General features: G+C 49.8%; 1 protein-coding gene across 4 annotated transcripts in view; it reads right to left on the bottom strand.

Moving 5' to 3' along the window:
* The window catches only part of LOC140429045 (nipped-B-like protein), an 817118-nt gene that overhangs the window by 404895 nt on the left and 390604 nt on the right, over window positions 1-21619 (bottom strand). For all 4 annotated transcript variants that reach the window (XM_072515574.1, XM_072515576.1, XM_072515575.1 and 1 more), the window contains one exon: window positions 4334-4423. In XM_072515574.1, the coding sequence (XP_072371675.1) occupies window positions 4334-4423 (90 nt within the window). The remainder of the gene's footprint in view (window positions 1-4333; window positions 4424-21619) is intronic.

Raw genomic sequence — 21619 nt, 5'->3', positions numbered from 1 at the left:
TTAACGTCATGGCCAATGGCTCTATGGCCAGAGCTAACAGTAACAGGGAGAGGGGGCACCCTTGCCTCGTCCCTCGGTGTAGTTTAAAGTACCCCGACCTCAGCCAGTTCGTACAGACACTCGCTACTGGTGCCTGATAGAGTAATCGCACCCAGTTAATAAAGCCCTTACCAAACCCAAACCTTCCCAGCGCCTCCCACAGGTATCTGATCCCAGTTTTAATCAGTAGCGGGCAACACATTGGCACGGATTGAAGATTGGCGAGCTAACGGGAAACAGTTTTCAGAAATGTTTTTTTCTAGATGGTAGGATGTGATGAATCGTGCGTCACAGGGATCAGGGCTGGAGACTCAACATTTTACTATTTACATAAATCACTTGGATGAAGGGATCGAAGGTATGGTTGCTAAATTTTTTGATGCTACAAAGATAGAACATAGAAAAATACAGCACAGAACAGGCCCTTTGGCCCACGATGTTGTGCCGAACCTTTGTCCTAGATTAATCATAGATTATCATTGAATTTACAGTGCAGAAGGAGGCCATTCAGCCCATTGAGTCTGCACAGGCTCTTGGAAAGAGCACCCTATCCAAAGTCAACACCTCCACCCAACACTAAGGGCAATTTATCATGACCAATCCACCTAACCTGCACATCTTTGGATTGTGGGAGGAACCCGGAGGAAACCCACGCACACACGGGGAGGATGTGCAGACTCCGCACAGACAGCGACCCAAGCCGGAATCGAACCTGGGACCCTGGAGCTGTGAAGCAATTGTGCTATCCACAATGCTACCGTGCTGCCCTTCAGAACAACTAAATCTACACTACATCATTTTACCGTAATCCATGTACCTATCCAATAGCTGCTTGAAGGTCCCTAATTTTTCCGACTCAACTACTTCCACAGGCAGTGCATTCCATGCCCCCACTACTCTCTGGATAAAGAACCTACCTCTGACATCCCCCCTATATCTCCCACCATTCACATTAAATTTATGTCCCCTTGTAATGGTTTGTTCCACCCGGGGGAAAAGTCTCTGACTGTCTATCTATCTATTCCCCCTGATCATCTTATAAACCTCTATCAAGTAGCCCCTAAGCCTTCTCCGTTCTAATGAGAAAAGGCCTAGCACCCTCAACCTTTCCTCGTAAGACCTACTCTCCATTCCAGGCAACATCCTGGTAAATCTCCTTTGCACCTTTTCCAAAGCTTCCACATCCTTCCTAAAATGAGGGGATCAGAACTGTACACAGTACTCCAAATGTGGCCTTACCAAGGTTTTGTACAGCTGCATCATCACCTCACGGCTCTTAAATTCAATCCCTCTGTTAATGAACGCTAGCACACCATAGGCCTTCTTCACAGCTCTATCCACTTGAGTGGCAACTTTCAAAGATGTATGAACATAGACCCCAAGATCTCTCTGCTCCTCCACATTGCCAAGAACTCTACCGTTAACCCTGTATTCCACATTCATATTTGTCCTTCCAAAATGGACAACCTCACACCTTTTAGGGTTAAACTCCATCTGCCACTTCTCAGCCCAGCTCTGCATCCTATCTATGTCTCTTTGCAGCCGACAACAGCCCTCCTCACTATCCACCACTCCACCAATCTTCGTATCGTCTGCAAATTTACTGACCCACCCTTCAACTCCCTCATCCAAGTCATTAATGAAAATCACAAACAGCAGAGGACCCAGAACTGATCCCTGCGGTACGCCACTGGTAACTGGGATCCAGGCTGAATATTTGCCATCCACCACCACTCTCTGACTTCTATCGGTTAGCCAGTTCGTTATGCAACTGGCCAAATTTCCCACTATCCCCTGCCTCCTTAGTTTCTGCATAAGCCTACCATGGGAAATATCATTCTCATATTTCTCACATGTGTAAAAGGCCTTGGGGTTTTCCTTGATCCTACCCGCCAAAGATTGTTCATGCCCTCTCTTAGCTCTCCTAATCCCTTTCTTCAGTTCCCTCCTGGCGATCTTAGATAGATAGAATTTACAGAGGGATCTTGTATCCCTCCAACACCCTGTCTTAACCTTGTTTCCTCAGCCTTACACAAGTCTTCTTTTTCCTCTTAACAAGACATTCAACCTCTCTTGTCAACCATGGTTCCCTCACTCGACCATCTCTTCCCTGCCTGACAGGGACATACATATCAAGGACATGTAGTACCTGTTCCTTGAACAAGTTCCACATTTCACTTGTGTCCTTCCCTGACAGCCTATGTTCCCAACTTATGCACTTCAATTCTGGTCTGATAAGTTTACCCAAACATTACAATTATTTGAGTAAGCACATTCACAATCTCTTCGGTCACTTAACTCATCACAGGCTAAGTTGAGCTAGAATATCACTTGTAGTTGGAAGTAAAGAGGGAGAAGTAGACCATTTAATGTTAGTAATTTATTTGACAGAGGAGAACATTATCCTTAAAGGAAGCTGCTTTAATAGCAATTTCAATAGGCAAAGGCTCCAGATCCTAGCTAGCTCAAACAATAGTGGCGACAATAGCAATAAATTTAGCTCAAATGGCAGCCACAGTAAGACCCAGGTAAGATTCATTTTACCACCGTGGTGCCAAATCTGAAGAGCACATAAGAAAGGTTCAGTACTGCACTGTAGTACCTGTTCCTTGAACAAGTTCCACATTTCACTTGTGTCCTTCCCTGACAGCCTATGTTCCCAACTTATGCACTTCAATTCTTGTCGGACAACATCGTATTTACCCTTCCCCCAATTGTAAACCTTGCCCTAGAAAAGTAAATCATGATGACAACATAAGGAGGCTACAAAGGGATATAGATAGGTTAAGTGAAAGATCTGAAAATGTGGCGAAAATGTCAAATTGTCCACCTTGGCAGGAAGAATAAAAAAAGCATAATATCTAAATGGTGAGAAATCGCAGAGCTCTGAGATGCAGAGGGATGTGGTTAGCGTTGGTCTTTCGGGACTTGTGGGAGGAAACTGGAGCACCCGAAGGAAACCCAGACTCTGCAGTATCCCAAGCCGGGAATCAAACCTGGGACCCTGGCGTTGTGAAGCAACCGTGCTAACCACTGGGCGACCGTGCCGCCCTACAGTGGTTAAGAAGTAAGATGGTATACTTGCCTTCATTAGCCGAGGCAGAGTTTCAGAGCAGGGAGGTTATGCTGGAACTGTATAAAACGTTGATTAGGCCACAGCTAGAGTATTGTGTGCAGTTCTGGAATCCACATTATAAGAGGGATGTGATAGCACTGGAAAGGGTGCAGAGGAGATTTACTAGGATGTTGCCTGTGCTGGAGAGTTTTAGTTATGAAGAGAGATTGGATAGGCTGGGATTGTTTTCCTTGGAGCAGAGGAGACTGAGGGGGACATGATTGAGCATGGCACAGTAGCACAGCAGTTAGCCCTATTGCTTCACAGCTCCAGGTTTGATTCCCGGCTTGGGTCACTATCTGTGCGGAGTCTGCACGTTCTCCCCGTGTGTGAATCGATTTCCTCCGGGTGCTCCGGTTTCCTCCCACAGTCCAAAGATGTGCAGGTTAGGTGGATTGGCCATGCTAAATTGCCCTTAGTGTCCAAAACGGTTAGGTGGCATTACTGGGTTGTGGGAATAGGGTGGAGGTGTGGGCTTAAATAGGGTGCTCTTTCTAAGGGACGGTACAGACTTGATGGGTCGAATGGCCTCCTTACGCACTGTAAATTCTATGATTTTATGTATAAAATTATGAGGGGCATAGATAGCGTAAACAGGAAACAAACTTTTCCCCGTGGTGGAGGGATCAATTGCCAGGGGGCACAGATTTAAGGTGAGAGGCAGGAAGTTGAGGGGATGTGAGGAAAACCTTTTTTACCCAGAGGGTGGTGGGTGTTTGGAACTCGCTGCCTAAAAGGGTGCTGGGGGCAGAGACCATTTAAGAAGTATTTAGATGTGCACTTGCGATCCCAGGGTAGACAAGGCTATGGTCCAAGTGCTGGAAAATGGGATTAGAATGGTTAGGGGGTTGTTTTTGACCGGCACAGATGTGATGGGCCTTTTCTGTGCTGTATGATTCTAAGACTTTATGAATGGCGTAGCAGGCTGAGGGGGTGGAGTGACCTACTCCTGCTCCTAATAGTTATTGGGCATTCCACTTGTATCACATTTGGTAGGACACACTGTATATATATATATATATATATATATATATATATAATATATATATATATATTTATTTATTTTATTTTTTTTTTTAAAGCCCAACCTCTCCAATCATTCATCTGTAAAAATTCATGCCCCCAGTTATCAACTCACCAACAAGTGGAAAGGACCTGATGAGGAAAGTTGACACTTACCTAATGTAGTAAAATCCATATCCTCCAGATTTTCTAGGATATTTTCCACTGTGGCTGTAAATCGTTTAAATGTTGATGAGTCCATCATTTCTGTAATTCGGCAAAAGACAGTATTTGAAGAGGACCAGGGAAATATTCCAACACCCTTGTCAACATTTATCCCTCAAACAGATAATCTGATTATCACATTTTTGGACTTTGCTGTACGCACCATGGCTGCCTCATTTCCACAACAGTTGGCTAAATCTCCAACACGTTTAGTAGTTATGAAGTGCTTTGAAATGCACCAAAGGTGTGCTGTATAAAAATTGTACAAATTTATTGTTACATCTTGCCTTTTAGATTCTATACACGTTGTCACTCAGTATTCGGAGAGCTTTTAATATTTTGTGAATCCACAGCTCCCAATAACTCTGCCAACCCAAAGTATCCATTTTTTCCTCCACTTCACTGACTATTTACCCTATGTTTACCGTCGGATCACGATTCTCCGGCAGCTTCCTTTCGACTTCAATTATTCACTATGCCTCCTGGAATCATACAGAAGAGTAGCTTCCAAGCCATCATATAGGGGCTGGTTTCGCACAGTGGGCTAAACAGCTAGCTTGTAATGCAGAACAATGCCAGCAGCACGGGGTCAATTCACGTACTGGCCTCGCTGAACAGGAATGTGGCAACTAGGGGCTTTTCACAGTAACTTCATTGAAGCCTACTTGTGATAACAAGTTTTATTATTATATCTGTGCTAACACTCGGATTTCCAATCAGTCCTACTTTTTCCCCATTGCTCTGAATCCTTCCTTTACAAGTAACAATAAAATTCCTACATTAGTGTTGCTCTCCCTCAAAGACATTAACTACTTGGCCATAATAACAGTTACCCCCAGTGGTTTAGATCACCGATTACAGCAAGGAGATGAACTGATCAAAAAACATTTTTTTTTTAATTAAATATTTTTTTAAAGATTTTTGAACATTTTTATAATAATAACATTAACAATGACACAACATGGGACAATAAACATTTCCTCCCCATCCCAATTTTTACACACCCCAGCCACAAAACAACAATCCCACCTCTATCCACTTGAGTGGATTTTTTTGAGGACATTAACAGAGCGGTAGATAACGGGGAGCCAATGGATGTGGTATATCTGGATTTCCAGAAAGCCTTTGACAAGGTGCCACACAAAAGGTTCCTGCATAAGATAAAGATGCATGGCATTAAGGGGAAAGTAGTAGCATGGATAGAGGATTGGTTAATTAATAGAAAGCAAAGAGTGGGGATTAATGGGTGTTTCTCTGGTTGGCAATCAGTAGATAGTGGTGTCCCTCAGGGATCAGTGTTGGGCCCACAACTGTTCACAATTTACATAGATGATTTGGAGTTGGGGACCAAGGGCAATGTTTCCAAGTTTGCAGACGGCACTAAGATAAGTGGTAAAGCAAAAAGTGCAGAGGATACTGGAAGTCTGCAGAGGGACTTGGATAGGCTAAGTGAATGGGCTAGGGTCTGGCAGATGGAATACAATGTTGATAAATGTGAGATTATCCATTTTGGTCTGAACAACAGCAAAAGGGATTATTATTTAAATGATAAAATATTAAAACATGCTGCTGTGCAGAGAGACCTGGGTGTGCTAGTGCATGAGTCACAAAAAGTTGGTTTACAGGTGCAACAGGTGATTAAGAAGGCAAATGGAATTTTGTCCTTCATTGCTAGAGGGATGGAGTTTAAGACTAGGGAGGTTATGCTGCAATTGGACAAGGTGTTAGTGAGGCCACACCTGGAGTAGTGTGTTCAGTTTTGGTTTCCTTACTTGAGAAAGGACATACTGGCACTGGAGGGTGTGCAGAGGAGATTCACTAGGTTAATCCCAGAGCTGTAGGGGTTGGATTACAAGGAGAGGTTGATTAGACTGGGACTGTACTCGTTGGCATTTAAGGATGAGGGGGGATCTTATAGAAGCATAAGACTATGAAGGGAATAGATAGGATAGATGCAGGCAGGTTGTTTCCACTGGCGGGTGAAAGCAGAACTAGGGGACATAGCCTCAAAATAAAGGGAAGTAGATTTAGGACTGAGTTTAGGAGGAACTTCTTCACCCAAAGGGTTGTGAATCTATGGGATTACTTGCCCAGTGAAGCAGTAGAGGCTCCTTCATGAAATGTTTTTAAGATAAAGATAGATAGTTTTTTGAAGAATAAAGGAATTAAGGGTTATGGTGTTCGGGCCGGAAAATGGAGCTGAGTCCACAAAAGATCAGCCATGATCTCATTGAATGGTGGAGCAGGCTTGAGGGGCCAGATGGCCTACTCCTGCTCCTAGTTCTTATGTTCTTATGTTCTTTCACTCCTCCTAGCTCGTCCTCCCACTTGCCCTTAAGCTCCTCAACCGGCGTTTCCTCCGCCTCCGACAGTTCCTGGTAAATAGCCGATACCTTCCCCTCTCCCACCCAGGCACTGGAGACTACTCTACCCTGTATCACCTGTGGCGGCAGCAGCGGAAAGGCCAGACCTGCTTTCTCAGGAAGTTTCGCACCTGCAAATACCTAAACCCATTCCCTGCTGGCAATTCAAATTTATCCCCCAAGGCTTTCAAGCTGGGGAAGCTCCCGTCTATAAATAGACCCCCATCCTTCCAATTCCTGCCCTTTCCCATCTCTGGGACCCACCGTCCAGCCTACACGGTACAAACCGATGGTTATTATAAATCAGGGTCCAAACCGATGCTCCCTCCACTCGCCGATACCTCCTCCACTGCACCCAGATTCTCAGAACCGCCACCACCACCGGACTTGTGGAGTACCGGGCCGGCGAGAACGGAAGAGGTGCCGTTATCAGTCCTCCCAAACTGGTGTCAGTGCATGACACCGCCTCCATCCGCTCCCATACCGACCCCTCCCCCACTACCCACTTCCTAACCATGTCTATATATTAGCCGCCCAATAGTAATTGCAGAGGTTCGGCAGCGCCAACCCACCCTCCCCCCGACTGCGCTCCAGCAACACTTTCTTCACTCGCAGGGTTTTACCCACCAACACAAAGCGCGAAATAACCTTATTCACCTGCTTGAAAAAGGCCTTTGGGATGAAGATGGGGAGGCACTGAAAGACAAACAGAAATCTGGGGAGGGCCGTAATTTTGACGGTCTGTACCCTCCCAGCCAGTGACAGCGGGAGCATGTCCCATCTCTTAAAAGTCCCCTTCCATTTATTCTACCAGCCGGGCGACGTTTAACTTGTGCAGTGCGTGTCCAACACTGCCTCCATATACCCAGAGTGTCCAACACTGAACGCACTGCTTCCATCTACCCAGAGTGTCCAGCACTGAACGCACTGCTTCCATCTACCCCGATTGTCCAACACTGAGCGCACTGCCTCCATCTACCCCGAATGTCCAGCACTGAACGCACTGCCTCCATCTACCCCGAATGTCCAACAGTGAACGCACTGCCTCCATCTACCCAGATTGTCCAACACTGAACGCACTGCTTCCATCTACCCCGATTGTCCAACACTGAAGGCACTGCCTCCATCTACCCCGATTGTCCAACACTGAACACACTGCCTCCATCTACCCCGATTGTCCAGCACTGAACGCACTGCCTCCATCTACACAGATTGTCCAACACTGAACGCACTGCCTCCATCTACCCAGATTGTCCAACACTGAACGCACTGCCTCCATCTACCCCGATTGTCCAACACTGAACGCACTGCTTCCATCTACCCAGATTGTCCAGCACTGAACGCACTGCCTCCATCTACCCCGATTGTCCAACACTGAACGCACTGCTTCCATCTACCCAGATTGTCCAGCACTGAACGCACTGCCTCCATCTACACAGATTGTCCAACACTGAACGCACTGCCTCCATCTACCCAGATTGTCCAACACTGAACACACTGCCTCCATCTACCCAGATTGTCCAACACTGAACGCACTGCCTCCATCTACCCAGATTGTCCAACACTGAACACACTGCCTCCATCTACCCCGATTGTCCAACACTGAACGCACTGCTTCCATCTACCCAGAGTGTCCAGCACTGAACGCACTGCCTCCATCTACACAGATTGTCCAACACTGAACGCACTGCCTCCATCTACCCAGATTGTCCAACACTGAACACACTGCCTCCATCTACCCAGATTGTCCAACACTGAACGCACTGCCTCCATCTACCCAGATTGTCCAACACTGAACACACTGCTTCCATCTACCCAGATTGTCCAACACTGAACACACTGCCTCCATCTACCCAGATTGTCCAACACTGAACGCACTGCCTCCATCTACCCAGATTGTCCAACACTGAACACACTGCTTCCATCTACCCAGATTGTCCAGCACTGAACGCACTGCCTCCATCTACCCCGATTGTCCAACACTGAACGCACTGCTTCCACCTACCCAGAGTGTCCAGCACTGAACGCACTGCCTCCATCTACCCCGATTGTCCAACACTGAGCGCACTGCCTCCATCTACCCAGAGAGTCCAACACTGAACGCACTGCCTCCATCTACCCCGATTGTCCAACACTGAACGCACTGCTTCCATCTACCCAGAGAGCCCAAAACACTGAACGCACTGCTTCCATATACCCAGATTGTCAAACACTGAACACACTGCCTCCATATACCCAGATTGTCCAACACTGAACACACTGCCTCCATCTCCCCCGATTGTCCAACACTGAACGCACTGCTTCCATCTACCCAGAGTGTCCAGCACTGAACGCACTGCCTCCATCTACCCCGATTGTCCAACACTGAGCGCACTGCCTCCATCTACCCCGATTGTCCAACACTGAACGCACTGCCTCCATATACCCAGAGTGTCCAACACTGAACGCACTGCCTCCATCTACCCCGATTGTCCAACACTGAACGCACTGCCTCCATATACCCAGATTGTCCAACACTGAACGCACTGCTTCCATCTACCCAGAGAGTCCAACACTGAACGCACTGCTTCCATATACCCAGATTGTCCAACACTGAACACACTGCCTCCATATACCCAGATTGTCCAACACTGAACACACTGCCTCCATCTCCCCCGATTGTCCAACACTGAACGCACTGCTTCCATCTACCCAGAGTGTCCAGCACTGAACGCACTGCCTCCATCTACCCCGATTGTCCAACACTGAGCGCACTGCCTCCATCTACCCCGATTGTCCAACACTGAACGCACTGCTTCCATCTACCCCGATTGTCCAACACTGAACGCACTGCTTCCATCTACCCAGAGTGTCCAACACTGAACGCACTGCTTCCATCTACCCCGAATGTCCAACACTGAACGCACTGCCTCCATCTACCCAGATTGTCCAACACTGAACGCACTGCTTCCATCTACCCAGAGAGTCCAACACTGAACGCACTGCTTCCATATACCCAGATTGTCCAACACTGAACACACTGCCTCCATATACCCAGATTGTCCAACACTGAACACACTGCCTCCATCTCCCCCGATTGTCCAACACTGAACGCACTGCTTCCATCTAACCAGAGTGTCCAGCACTGAACGCACTGCCTCCATCTACCCCGATTGTCCAACACTGGCGCACTGCCTCCATCTACCCCGATTGTCCAACACTGAACGCACTGCCTCCATATACCCAGAGTGTCCAACACTGAACGCACTGCCTCCATCTACCCCGAGTGTCCAGCACTGAACGCACTGCCTCCATCTACCCCGAGTGTCCGACACTGAACGCACTGCCTCCATCTACCCCGATTGTCCAACAGTGAACACACTGCCTCCATCTACCCCGAATGTCCTACACTGAACACACTGCCTCCATCTACCCCGATTGTCCAGCACTGAACGCACTGCCTCCATCTACCCAGATTGTCCAACACTGAACGCACTGCCTCCATCTACGCCGAATGTCCAACAGTGAACGCACTGCCTCCATCTACCCCGAATGTCCAACAGTGAACGCACTGCTTCCATCTCCCCCGAATGTCCAGCACTGAACGCACTGCCTCCATCTACCCCGAATGTCCAACACTGAACGCACTGCCCCCAAATACCCAGAGTGTCCAACACTGAACGCACTGCCTCCATCTACCCAGAGTGTCCAACACTGAACGCACTGCCCCCAAATACCCAGAGTGTCCAACACTGAACGCACTGCCTCTATCGACCCCGATTGTCCAGCACTGAACGCACTGCCTCCATCTACCCAGAGTGTCCAACACTGAACGCACTGCCTCCATCTACCCCGAGTGTCCAACACTGAACGCACTGCCTCCAGCTACCCAGAGTGTCCAGCACTGAACGCACTGCCTCCATCTACCCAGAGTGTCCAACACTGAACGCACTGCCTCCATCTACCCCGAATGTCCAACACTGAACGCACTGCCTCTATTTACCCCGAGTGTCGAGCACTGAACGCACTGCTTCCATCTACCCCGAGTGTCCGACACTGAACGCTCGGCCTCCATCTACCCCGATTGTCCAGCACTGAATGCTCTGTTTCCATCGACCCCGATTGTCCAACACTGAACGCACTGCCTCTATCTACCCCGAATGGACAGCACTGAACGCACTGCCTCCGTCTACCCCGATTGTCCAACAGTGAACACACTGCCTCCGTCTGCACAGTTTGTCCAACACTGAACGCACTGCCTCCATCTACCCAGAGTGACCAGCACTGAACGCACTGCCTCCATCTACCCCGATTGTCCAACACTGAACGCACTGCCTCCATCTACCCCGATTGTCCAGCACTGAATGCTCTGTTTCCATCGACCCCGATTGTCCAACACTGAACGCACTGCCTCTATCTACCCCGAATGGACAGCACTGAACGCACTGCCTCCGTCTACCCCGATTGTCCAACAGTGAACACACTGCCTCCGTCTGCACAGTTTGTCCAACACTGAACGCACTGCCTCCATCTACCCAGAGTGACCAGCACTGAACGCACTGCCTCCGTCTACCCCGATTGTCCAACAGTGAACACACTGCCTCCGTCTGCACGGTTTGTCCAACACTGAACGCACTGCCTCCATCTACCCAGAGTGACCAGCACTGAACGCACTGCCTCCATCTACCCAGATTGTCCAACACTGAACGCACTGCTTCCATCTACCCCGAATGTCCAACACTGAACGCACTGCCTCTATCGACCCAGATTGTCCAGCACTGAACACACTGCCTCCATCTACCCAGATTGTCCAGCACTGAACGCACTGCCTCCATCTACCCAGATTGTCCAACACTGAACGCACTGCCTCCATCTACCCAGATTGACCAACACTGAACGCACTGCCTCCATCTACCCAGAGTGTCCAACACTGAACACACTGCCTCCATCTACCCAGATTGACCAACACTGAACGCACTGCCTCCATCTACCCAGAGTGTCCAACACTGAACACACTGCCTCCATCTACCCAGATTGTCCAGCACTGAACGCACTGCCTCCATCTACCCAGAGTGTCCAACACTGAACACACTGCCTCCATCTACCCAGATTGTCCAGCACTGAACGCACTGCCTCCATCTACCCAGAGTGTCCAACACTGAACACACTGCCTCCATCTACCCAGAGTGTCCAACACTGAACGCACTGCCTCCATCTACCCAGAGTGTCCAACACTGAACGCACTGCCTCCATCTACCCAGAGTGTCCGACACTGAACGCACTGCCTCCATCTACCCAGAGTGTCCGACACTGAACGCTCTGCTTCCATCTACCCAGATTCTCCAGCACTGAACACACTGCCTCCATCTACCCCGATTGTCCAACACGGAGTTGGACAACATTGGTAGAGATCAGGAATAAGAAGGGTGCAGTCACAATGTTGGGGGTTTACTACAGGCCTCCCAACAGCCATCGGGAGATAGAGGAGCAGATAGGTAGACAGATTTTGGAAAAGAGTAAAAACAACAGGGTTGTGGTGATGTGAGACTTCAACTTCCCCAATATTGACTGGGACTCACTTAGTGCCAGGGGCTTAGACGGGGCGGTGTTTGTAAGGAGCATCCAGGAGGGCTTCTTAAAACAATATGTAGACAGTCCAACTAGGGAAGGGGCGGTACTGGACCTGGTATTGGGGAATGAGCCCGGCCAAGTGGTAGATATTTCAGTAGGGGAGCATTTCGGTAACAGTGACCACAATTCAGTAAGTTTTAAAGTACTGGTGGACAAGGATAAGAGTGGTCCTAGGATGAATGTGCTAAATTGGGGGAAGGCTAATTATAACAATATTAGGCGGGAACTGAAGAACATAGATTGGGGGCGGATGTTTGAGGGCAAATCAACATCTGACATGTGGGAGGCTTTCAAGTGGCAGTTGAAAGGAATTCAGGACCGGCATGTTCCTGTGAGGAAGAAGGATAAATACGGCAATTTTCGGGAACCTTGGATGACGACAGATATTGTAGGCCTCGTCAAAAAGAAAAAGGAGGCATTTGTCAGGGCTAAAAGGCTGCGAACAGACGAAGCCTGCGTGGAATATAAGGAAAGTAGGAAGGAACTTAAGCAAGGAGTCAGGAGGGCTAGAAGGGGTCACGAAAAGTCATTGGCAAATAGGGTTAAGGAAAATCCCAAGGCTTTTTACACGTACATAAAAAGCAAAAGGGTAGCCAGGGAAAGGGTTGGCCCACTGAAGGATAGGCAAGGGAATCTATGTGTGGAGCCAGAGGAAATGGGCGAGGTACTAAATGAATACTTTGCATCAGTATTCACCAAAGAGAAGAAATTGGTAGGTGTTGAGTCTGAAGAAGGGTGTGTAGATAGCCTGGGTCACATTGAGATCCAAAAAGAGGTGTTGGGTGTCTTAAAAAATATTAAGGTAGATAAGTCCCCAGGGCCTGATGGGATCTACCCCAGAATACTGAAGGAGGCTGGAGAGGAAATTGCTGAGGCCTTGACAGAAATCTTTGGATCCTCGCTGTCTTCAGGGGATGTCCCGGAGGACTGGAGAATAGCCAATATTGTTCCTCTGTTTAAGAAGGGTAGCAAGGATAATCCCGGGAACTACAGGCCGGTGAGCCTTACTTCAGTGGTAGGGAAATTACTGGAGAGAATTCTTCGAGACAGGATCTACTCCCATTTGGAAGCAAATGGACGTATTAGTGAGAGGCAGCACGGTTTTGTGAAGGGGAGGTCGTGTCTCACTAACTTGATAGAGTTTTTCGAGGAGGTCACTAAGATGATTGATGCAGGTAGGGCAGTGGATGTTGTCTATATGGACTTCAGTAAGGCCTTTGACAAGGTCCCTCATGGTAGACTAGTACAAAAGGTGAAGTCACACGGGATCAGGGGTGAGCTGGCAAGGTGGATACAGAACTGGCTTGGCCATAGAAGGCAGAGAGTAGCAATGGAAGGATGCTTTTCTAATTGGAGGGCTGTGACCAGTGGTGTTCCACAGGGATCAGTGCTGGGACCTTTGCTCTTTGTAGTATATATAAATGATTTGGAGGAAAATGTAACTGGTCTGATTAGCAAGTTTGCAGACGACACAAAGGTTGGTGGAATTGCGGATAGCGATGAGGACTGTCGGAGGATACAGCAGGATTTAGATTGTTTGGAGACTTGGGCGGAGAGATGGCAGATGGAGTTTAATCCGGACAAATGTGAGGTAATGCATTTTGGAAGGTCTAATGCAGGTAGGGAATATACGGTGAATGGTAGAACCCTCAAGAGTATTGAAAGTCAGAGATCTAGGAGTACAGGTCCACAGGTCATTGAAAGGGGCAACACAGGTGGAGAAGGTAGTCAAGAAGGCATACGGCATGCTTGCCTTCATTGGCCGGGGCATTGAGTATAAGAATTGGCAAGTCATGTTGCAGCTGTATAGAACCTTAGTTAGGCCACACTTGGAGTATAGTGTTCAATTCTGGTCGCCACACTACCAGAAGGATGTGGAGGCTTTTGAGAGGGTGCAGAAGAGATTTACCAGAATGTTGCCTGGTATGGAGGGCATTAGCTATGAGGAGCGGTTGAAAAAACTCGGTTTGTTCTCACTGGAACGAAGGAGGTTGAGGGGAGACCTGATAGAGGTATACAAAATTGAGGGGCATAGACAGAGTGGATAGTCAGAGGCTTTTCCCCAGGGTAGAGGGGTCAATTACTAGGGGGCATAGGTTTAAGGTGAGAGGGGCAAGGTTTAGAGTAGATGTACGAGGCAAGTTTTTTACGCAGAGGGTAGTGGGTGCCTGGAACTCGCAACCGGAGGAGGTGGTGGAAGCAGGGACGATAGTGACATTTAAGGGGCATCTTGACAAATACATGAATAGGATGGGAATAGAGGGATACGGACCCAGGAAGTGTAGAAGATTGTAGTTTAGTCAGGCAGCATGGTCGGCACGGGCTTGGAGGGCCGAAGGGCCTGTTCCTGTGCTGTCCACTTCTTTGTTCTTTTGTTCTTTGAACACACTGCCTCCATCTACCCAGAGTGTCCAACACTGAACGCTCTGCTTCCATTTACCCAGAGTGTCCAACACTGAACGCACTGCCTCAATCTACCCAGATTGACCAACACTGAATGCACTGCCTCCATCTACCCCGATTGTCCAACACTGAATGCACTGCCTCAATCTACCCAGATTGTCCAACACTGAACACACTGCCTCCATCTACCCAGATTCTCCAGCACTGAACGCACTGCCTCCATCTACCCAGATTGTCCAACACTGAACACACTGCCTCAATCTACCCAGATTGTCCAACACTGAACACACTGCCTCCATCTACCCAGATTGTCCAACACTGAACGCACTGCCTCCATCTACCCCGATTGTCCAACAGTGAACACATTGCCTCCATCTACCCAGATTGTCCAACACTGAACACACTGCCTCCATCTACCCAGATTCTCCAGCACTGAACGCACTGCCTCCGTCTACCCAGATTGTCCAACACGGAACGCACTGCCTCCATCTACCCCGAGTGTCCGACACTGAACGCACTGCCTCCATCTACCCCGATTGTCCAACACTGAACGCACTGCCTCCATCTACCCAGATTGTCCAACACTGAACGCACTGCCTCCAGCTACCCCGATTGTCCAACACTGAACGCACTGCCTCCATCTCCCCCGAGTGTCCGACACTGAACACACTGCCTCCATTTACCCAGAGTGTCCAGCACTGAATGCACTGCCTCCAGCTACCCAGATTGTCCAACACTGAACGCACTGCCTCCATCTACCCCGATTGTCCAACACTGAACGCACTGCCTCCATCTACCCCGATTGTCCAACACTGAACGCACTGCCTCCATCTACCCAGAGTGTCCAGCACTGAACGCACTGCCTCCAGCTACCCCGATTGTCCAACACTGAACACACCGCCTCCACCTACCCCGATTGTCCAACACTGAACGTACTGCTTCCATCTACCCCGATTGTCCAACACTGAAGGCACTGCCTCCATCTACCCAGATTGTCCAACACTGAACACACTGCCTCCATCTACCCAGATTGTCCAACACTGAACACACTGCCTCCATCTACCCAGAGTGTCTAACACTGAACGCACGGCCTCTATCGACCCCGATTGTCCAACACTGAACGCACTGCCCCCATATACCCAGAGTGTCCAACACTGAACGCACGGCCTCTATCGACCCCGATTGTCCAACACTGAACACACTGCCTCCATCTAACCCGAATGTCCAACACTGAACACACTGCCCCCATATACCCAGATTGTCCAACACTGAATGCACTGCCTCCATCTACCCCGATTGTCCAACACTGAACACACTGCCTCCATCTACCCCGAATGTCCAACACTGAACGCACTGCCTCCATCTACCCCAATTGTCCAACACTGAACACACTGCCTCCATCTACCCCGATTGTCCAACACTGAACGCACTGCCTCTATTTACACCGAATGTCCAGCACTGAACACACTGCCTCCATCTACCCAGATTGTCCAACACTGAACGCACTGCCTCCATCTACCCCGATTGTCCAACACTGAATGCACTGCCTCAATCTACCCCGATTGACCAACACTGAACACACTGCCTCCATCTACCCCGAGTGTCCGACACTGAACGCACTGCTTCCATCTACCCCGAATGTCCTACACTGAACGCACTGCCTCCATCTACCCCGAGTGTCCGACACTGAACGCACTGCCTCCATCTACCCCGATTGACCAACACTGAACGCACTGCCTCCATCTACCCAGATTGTCCAACACTGAACGCACTGCCTCCATCTACCCAGATTGTCCAACACTGAACGCACTGCCTCCATCTACCCCGATTGTCCAACACTGAACGCACTGCCTCCATCTACCCAGAGTGTCCAACACTGAACGCACTGCCTCCATCTACCCCGATTGTCCAACACTGAACGCACTGCCTCCATCTACCCCGATTGTCCAACACTGAACGCACTGCCTCCATCTACCCAGAGTGTCCAACACTGAACGCACTGCCTCCATCTACCCCGATTGTCCAACACTGAACACACTGCCTCCATCTACCCAGAGTGTCCAACACTGAACGCACTGCCTCCATCTACCCCGAATGTCCAGCACTGAACGCACTGCCTCCATCTACCCCGAATGTCCAGCACTGAACGCACTGCCTCCATCTACCCAGATTGACCAACAGTGAACACACTGCCTCCATCTACCCCGATTGTCCAACAGTGAACACACTGCCTCCGTCTACCCCGATTGTCCAACAGTGAACACACTGCCTCCGTCTACCCCGATTGTCCAACAGTGAACACACTGCCTCCGTCTGCACAGTTTGTCCAACACTGAACGCACTGCCTCCATCTACCCCGAATGTCCAGCACTGAACACACTGCCTCCATCTACCCCGAATGTCCAACACTGAACGCACTGCCTCCATCTACCCCGAATGTCCAGCACTGAACACACTGCCTCCATCTACCCCAATTGTCCAACACTGAACACACTGCCTCCATCTACCCCGATTGTCCAACACTGAAGGCACTGCCTCCATCTCCCCCGAGTGTCCAACACTGAACGCACTGCCTCTATTTACACCGAATGTCCAGCACTGAACGCACTGCCTCCATCTACCCAGATTGTCCAACACTGAAGGCACTGCCTCCATCTCCCCCGAGTGTCCGACACTGAATGCACTGCCTCAATCTACCCCGATTGTCCAACACTGAACGCACTGCCTCCATCTCCCCCGAATGTCCAACACTGAAGGCACTGCCTCCATTTACCCAGATTGTCCAACACTGAACGCACTGCCTCCATCTACCCCGATTGTCCAACACTGAACACACTGCTTCCATCTACCCAGATTGTCCAACACTGAACGCACTGCCTCCATCTACCCCGATTGTCCAACACTGAACGCACTGCCTCCGTCTACCCCGATTGTCCAACACTGAACGCACTGCCTCCGTCTACCCCGATTGACCAACACTGAACGCACTGCTTCCATCTACCCCGAATGTCCAACACTGAAGGCACTGCCTCCATTTACCCAGATTGTCCAACACTGAACGCACTGCCTCCATCTACCCCGATTGTCCAACACTGAACACACTGCTTCCATCTACCCAGAGTGTCCAACACTGAACGCACTGCTTCCATCTACCGAGTGTCCAACACTGAACGCACTGCCTCAATCTACCCAGATTGTCCAACACTGAACGCACTGCCTCCATCTACCCAGATTGTCCAACACTGAACACACTGCTTCCATCTACCGAGTGTCCAACACTGAACGCACTGCCTCCATATACCCAGATTGTCCAACACTGAACGCACTGCCTCCATCTACCCAGAGTGTCCAACACTGAACACACTGCCTCCATCTACCCGATTGTCCAACAGTGAACGCACTGCCTCCATATACCCAGATTGTCCAACACTGAACGCACTGCCTCCATATACCCAGATTGTCCAACACTGAACGCACTGCTTCCATCTACCCAGAGTGTCCAACACTGAACGCACTGCCTCCATCTACCCAGAGTGTCCAACACTGAACGCACTGCCTCCATCTACCCCGATTGTCCAACACTGAACACACTGCTTCCATCTACCCAGAGTGTCCAACACTGAACGCACTGCCTCCATCTACCCAGATTGTCCAACACTGAACACACTGCTTCCATCTACCCAGAGTGTCCAACACTGAACACACTGCCTCCATTTACCCAGAGTGTCCAACACTGAAGGCACTGCCTCCATCTACCCCGATTGTCCAACACTGAACGCACTGCCTCCATCTACCCCGATTGTCCAACACTGAACGCACTGCCTCCGTCTACCCCGATTGTCCAACACTGAACGCACTGCCTCCGTCTACCCCGATTGACCAACACTGAACGCACTGCTTCCATCTACCCCGAATGTCCAACACTGAAGGCACTGCCTCCATTTACCCAGAGTGTCCAACACTGAACGCACTGCCTCCATCTACCCCGATTGTCCAACACTGAACACACTGCTTCCATCTACCCAGAGTGTCCAACACTGAACGCACTGCCTCCATCTACCCAGATTGTCCAACACTGAACACACTGCTTCCATCTACCCAGAGTGTCCAACACTGAACACACTGCCTCCATTTACCCAGAGTGTCCAACACTGAAGGCACTGCCTCCATCTACCCCGATTGTCCAACACTGAACGCACTGCCTCCATCTACCCCGATTGTCCAACACTGAACGCACTGCCTCCGTCTACCCCGATTGTCCAACACTGAACGCACTGCCTCCGTCTACCCCGATTGACCAACACTGAACGCACTGCTTCCATCTACCCCGAATGTCCAACACTGAAGGCACTGCCTCCATCTACCCCGATTGTCCAACACTGAACACACTGCTTCCATCTACCCAGAGTGTCCAACACTGAACGCACTGCTTCCATCTACCGAGTGTCCAACACTGAACGCACTGCCTCAATCTACCCAGATTGTCCAACACTGAACGCACTGCCTCCATCTACCCAGATTGTCCAACACTGAACACACTGCTTCCATCTACCGAGTGTCCAACACTGAACGCACTGCCTCCATATACCCAGATTGTCCAACACTGAACGCACTGCCTCCATCTACCCAGAGTGTCCAACACTGAACACACTGCCTCCATCTACCCGATTGTCCAACAGTGAACGCACTGCCTCCATATACCCAGATTGTCCAACACTGAACGCACTGCCTCCATCTACCCAGAGTGTCCAACACTGAACACACTGCCTCCATCTACCCAGAGTGTCCAACACTGAACACACTGCCTCCATCTACCCAGAGTGTCCAGCACTGAACGCACTGCCTCCATCTACCCCGAATGTCCAGCACTGAACGCACTGCCTCCATCTACCCCGAATGTCCAACACTGAACGCACTGCCTCCATCTACCCCAATTGTCCAACACTGAACACACTGCCTCCATCTACCCAGATTGTCCAACACTGAACGCACTGCCTCTATTTACACCGAATGTCCAGCACTGAACGCACTGCCTCCATCTACCCAGATTGTCCAACACTGAAGGCACTGCCTCCATCTCCCCCGAGTGTCCGACACTGAACGCACTGCCTCCATCTACCCAGATTGTCCAACACTGAACGCACTGCCTCCATCTACCCCAATTGTCCAACACTGAACACACTGCCTCCATCTACCCAGATTGTCCAACACTGAACGCACTGCCTCTATTTACCCCGAGTGTCGAGCACTGAACGCACTGCCTCCATCTACCCAGATTGACCAACACTGAAGGCACTGCCTCCATCTCCCCCGAGTGTCCGACACTGAACGCACTGCCTCCATCTACCCCAATTGTCCAACACTGAACACACTGCCTCCATCTACCCCGATTGTCCAACACTGAATGCACTGCCTCAATCTACCCAGATTGACCAACACTGAACGCACTGCTTCCATCTACCCCGAATGTCCAACACTGAATGCACTGCCTCCATTTACCCAGAGTGACCAACACTGAACACACTGCCTCCATCTACCCCGATTGTCCAACACTGAACGCACTGCCTCCATATACCCCGATTGTCCAACACTGAACGCACTGCCTCCATTTACCCCGATTGTCCAACACTGAAGGCACTGCCTCCATTTACCCAGATTGTCCAGCACTGAACGCACTGCCTCCATTTACCCAGATTGTCCAGCACTGAAGGCACTGCCTCCATCTACCCGATTGTCCAACACTGAACGCACTGCCTCCATTTACACAGATTGTCCAACACTGAACGCACTGCCTCCATCTACCCGATTGTCCAACACTGAATGCAGTGCCTCCATTTACCCAGAGTGTCCAACACTGAAGGCACTGCTTCCATCTACCCCGATTGTCCAACACTGAAGGCACTGCCTCCATCTACCCAGATTGTCCAACACTGAAGGCACTGCCCCCATTTACCCAGAGTGTCCAACACTGAACACATTGCCTCCATCTACCCCGATTGTCCAACACTGAACGCACTGCCTCCATATACCCTGAGTGTCCAACACTGAACACTTTGCCTCCATCTACCCCGATTGTCCAACACTGAACACACTGCTCCATCTACCCAGATTGTCCAACACTGAACACACTGCCTCCATCTACCCCGAGTGACCAACACCGAACGCTCTGCTTCCATCTACCCTGATTGTCCAACATTGAACACACTGCCTCCATCTACCCCAATTGTCCAACACCGAACGCTCTGCTTCCATCTACCCCGATTGACCAACACTGAACGCACTGCCTCCATCTACCCAGATTGTCCAACACTGAACACACTGCCTCCATCTACCCAGATTGTCGAACACTGAACGCACTGCCTCCATCTACCCAGATTGTCCAACACTGAACGCACTGCCTCCATCTACCCAGATTGTCCAACACTGAACGCACTGCCTCCATCTACCCCAATTGTCCAACACTGAACGCACTGCCTCCATTTACCCAGATTGTCCAACACTGAACGCACTGCCTCCATCTACCCCGATTGTCCAACACTGAACGCACTGCCTCCATCTACCCAGATTGTCCAACACTGAACACACTGCCTCCATCTACCCCGATTGTCCAACAGTGAACACACTGCCTCCGTCTACCCAGATTGTCCAACACTGAACGCACTGCCTCCATCTACCCAGATTGTCCAACACTGAACGCACTGCCTCCATCTACCCAGATTGTCCAACACTGAACGCACTGCCTCCATCTACCCCGATTGTCCAACAGTGAACACACTGCCTCCATCTACCCAGATTGTCGAACACTGAACGCACTGCCTCCATCTACCCAGAGTGTCCAACACTGAACACACTGCCTCCATCT

Source organism: Scyliorhinus torazame, chromosome 9 (assembly GCF_047496885.1).
Source record: "Scyliorhinus torazame isolate Kashiwa2021f chromosome 9, sScyTor2.1, whole genome shotgun sequence".
In the NCBI taxonomy this organism is placed as follows: domain Eukaryota; kingdom Metazoa; phylum Chordata; class Chondrichthyes; order Carcharhiniformes; family Scyliorhinidae; genus Scyliorhinus; species Scyliorhinus torazame.
Note: the sequence above shows the minus strand (reverse complement) of the source record. Positions and strands in the feature narration are given on the sequence as shown.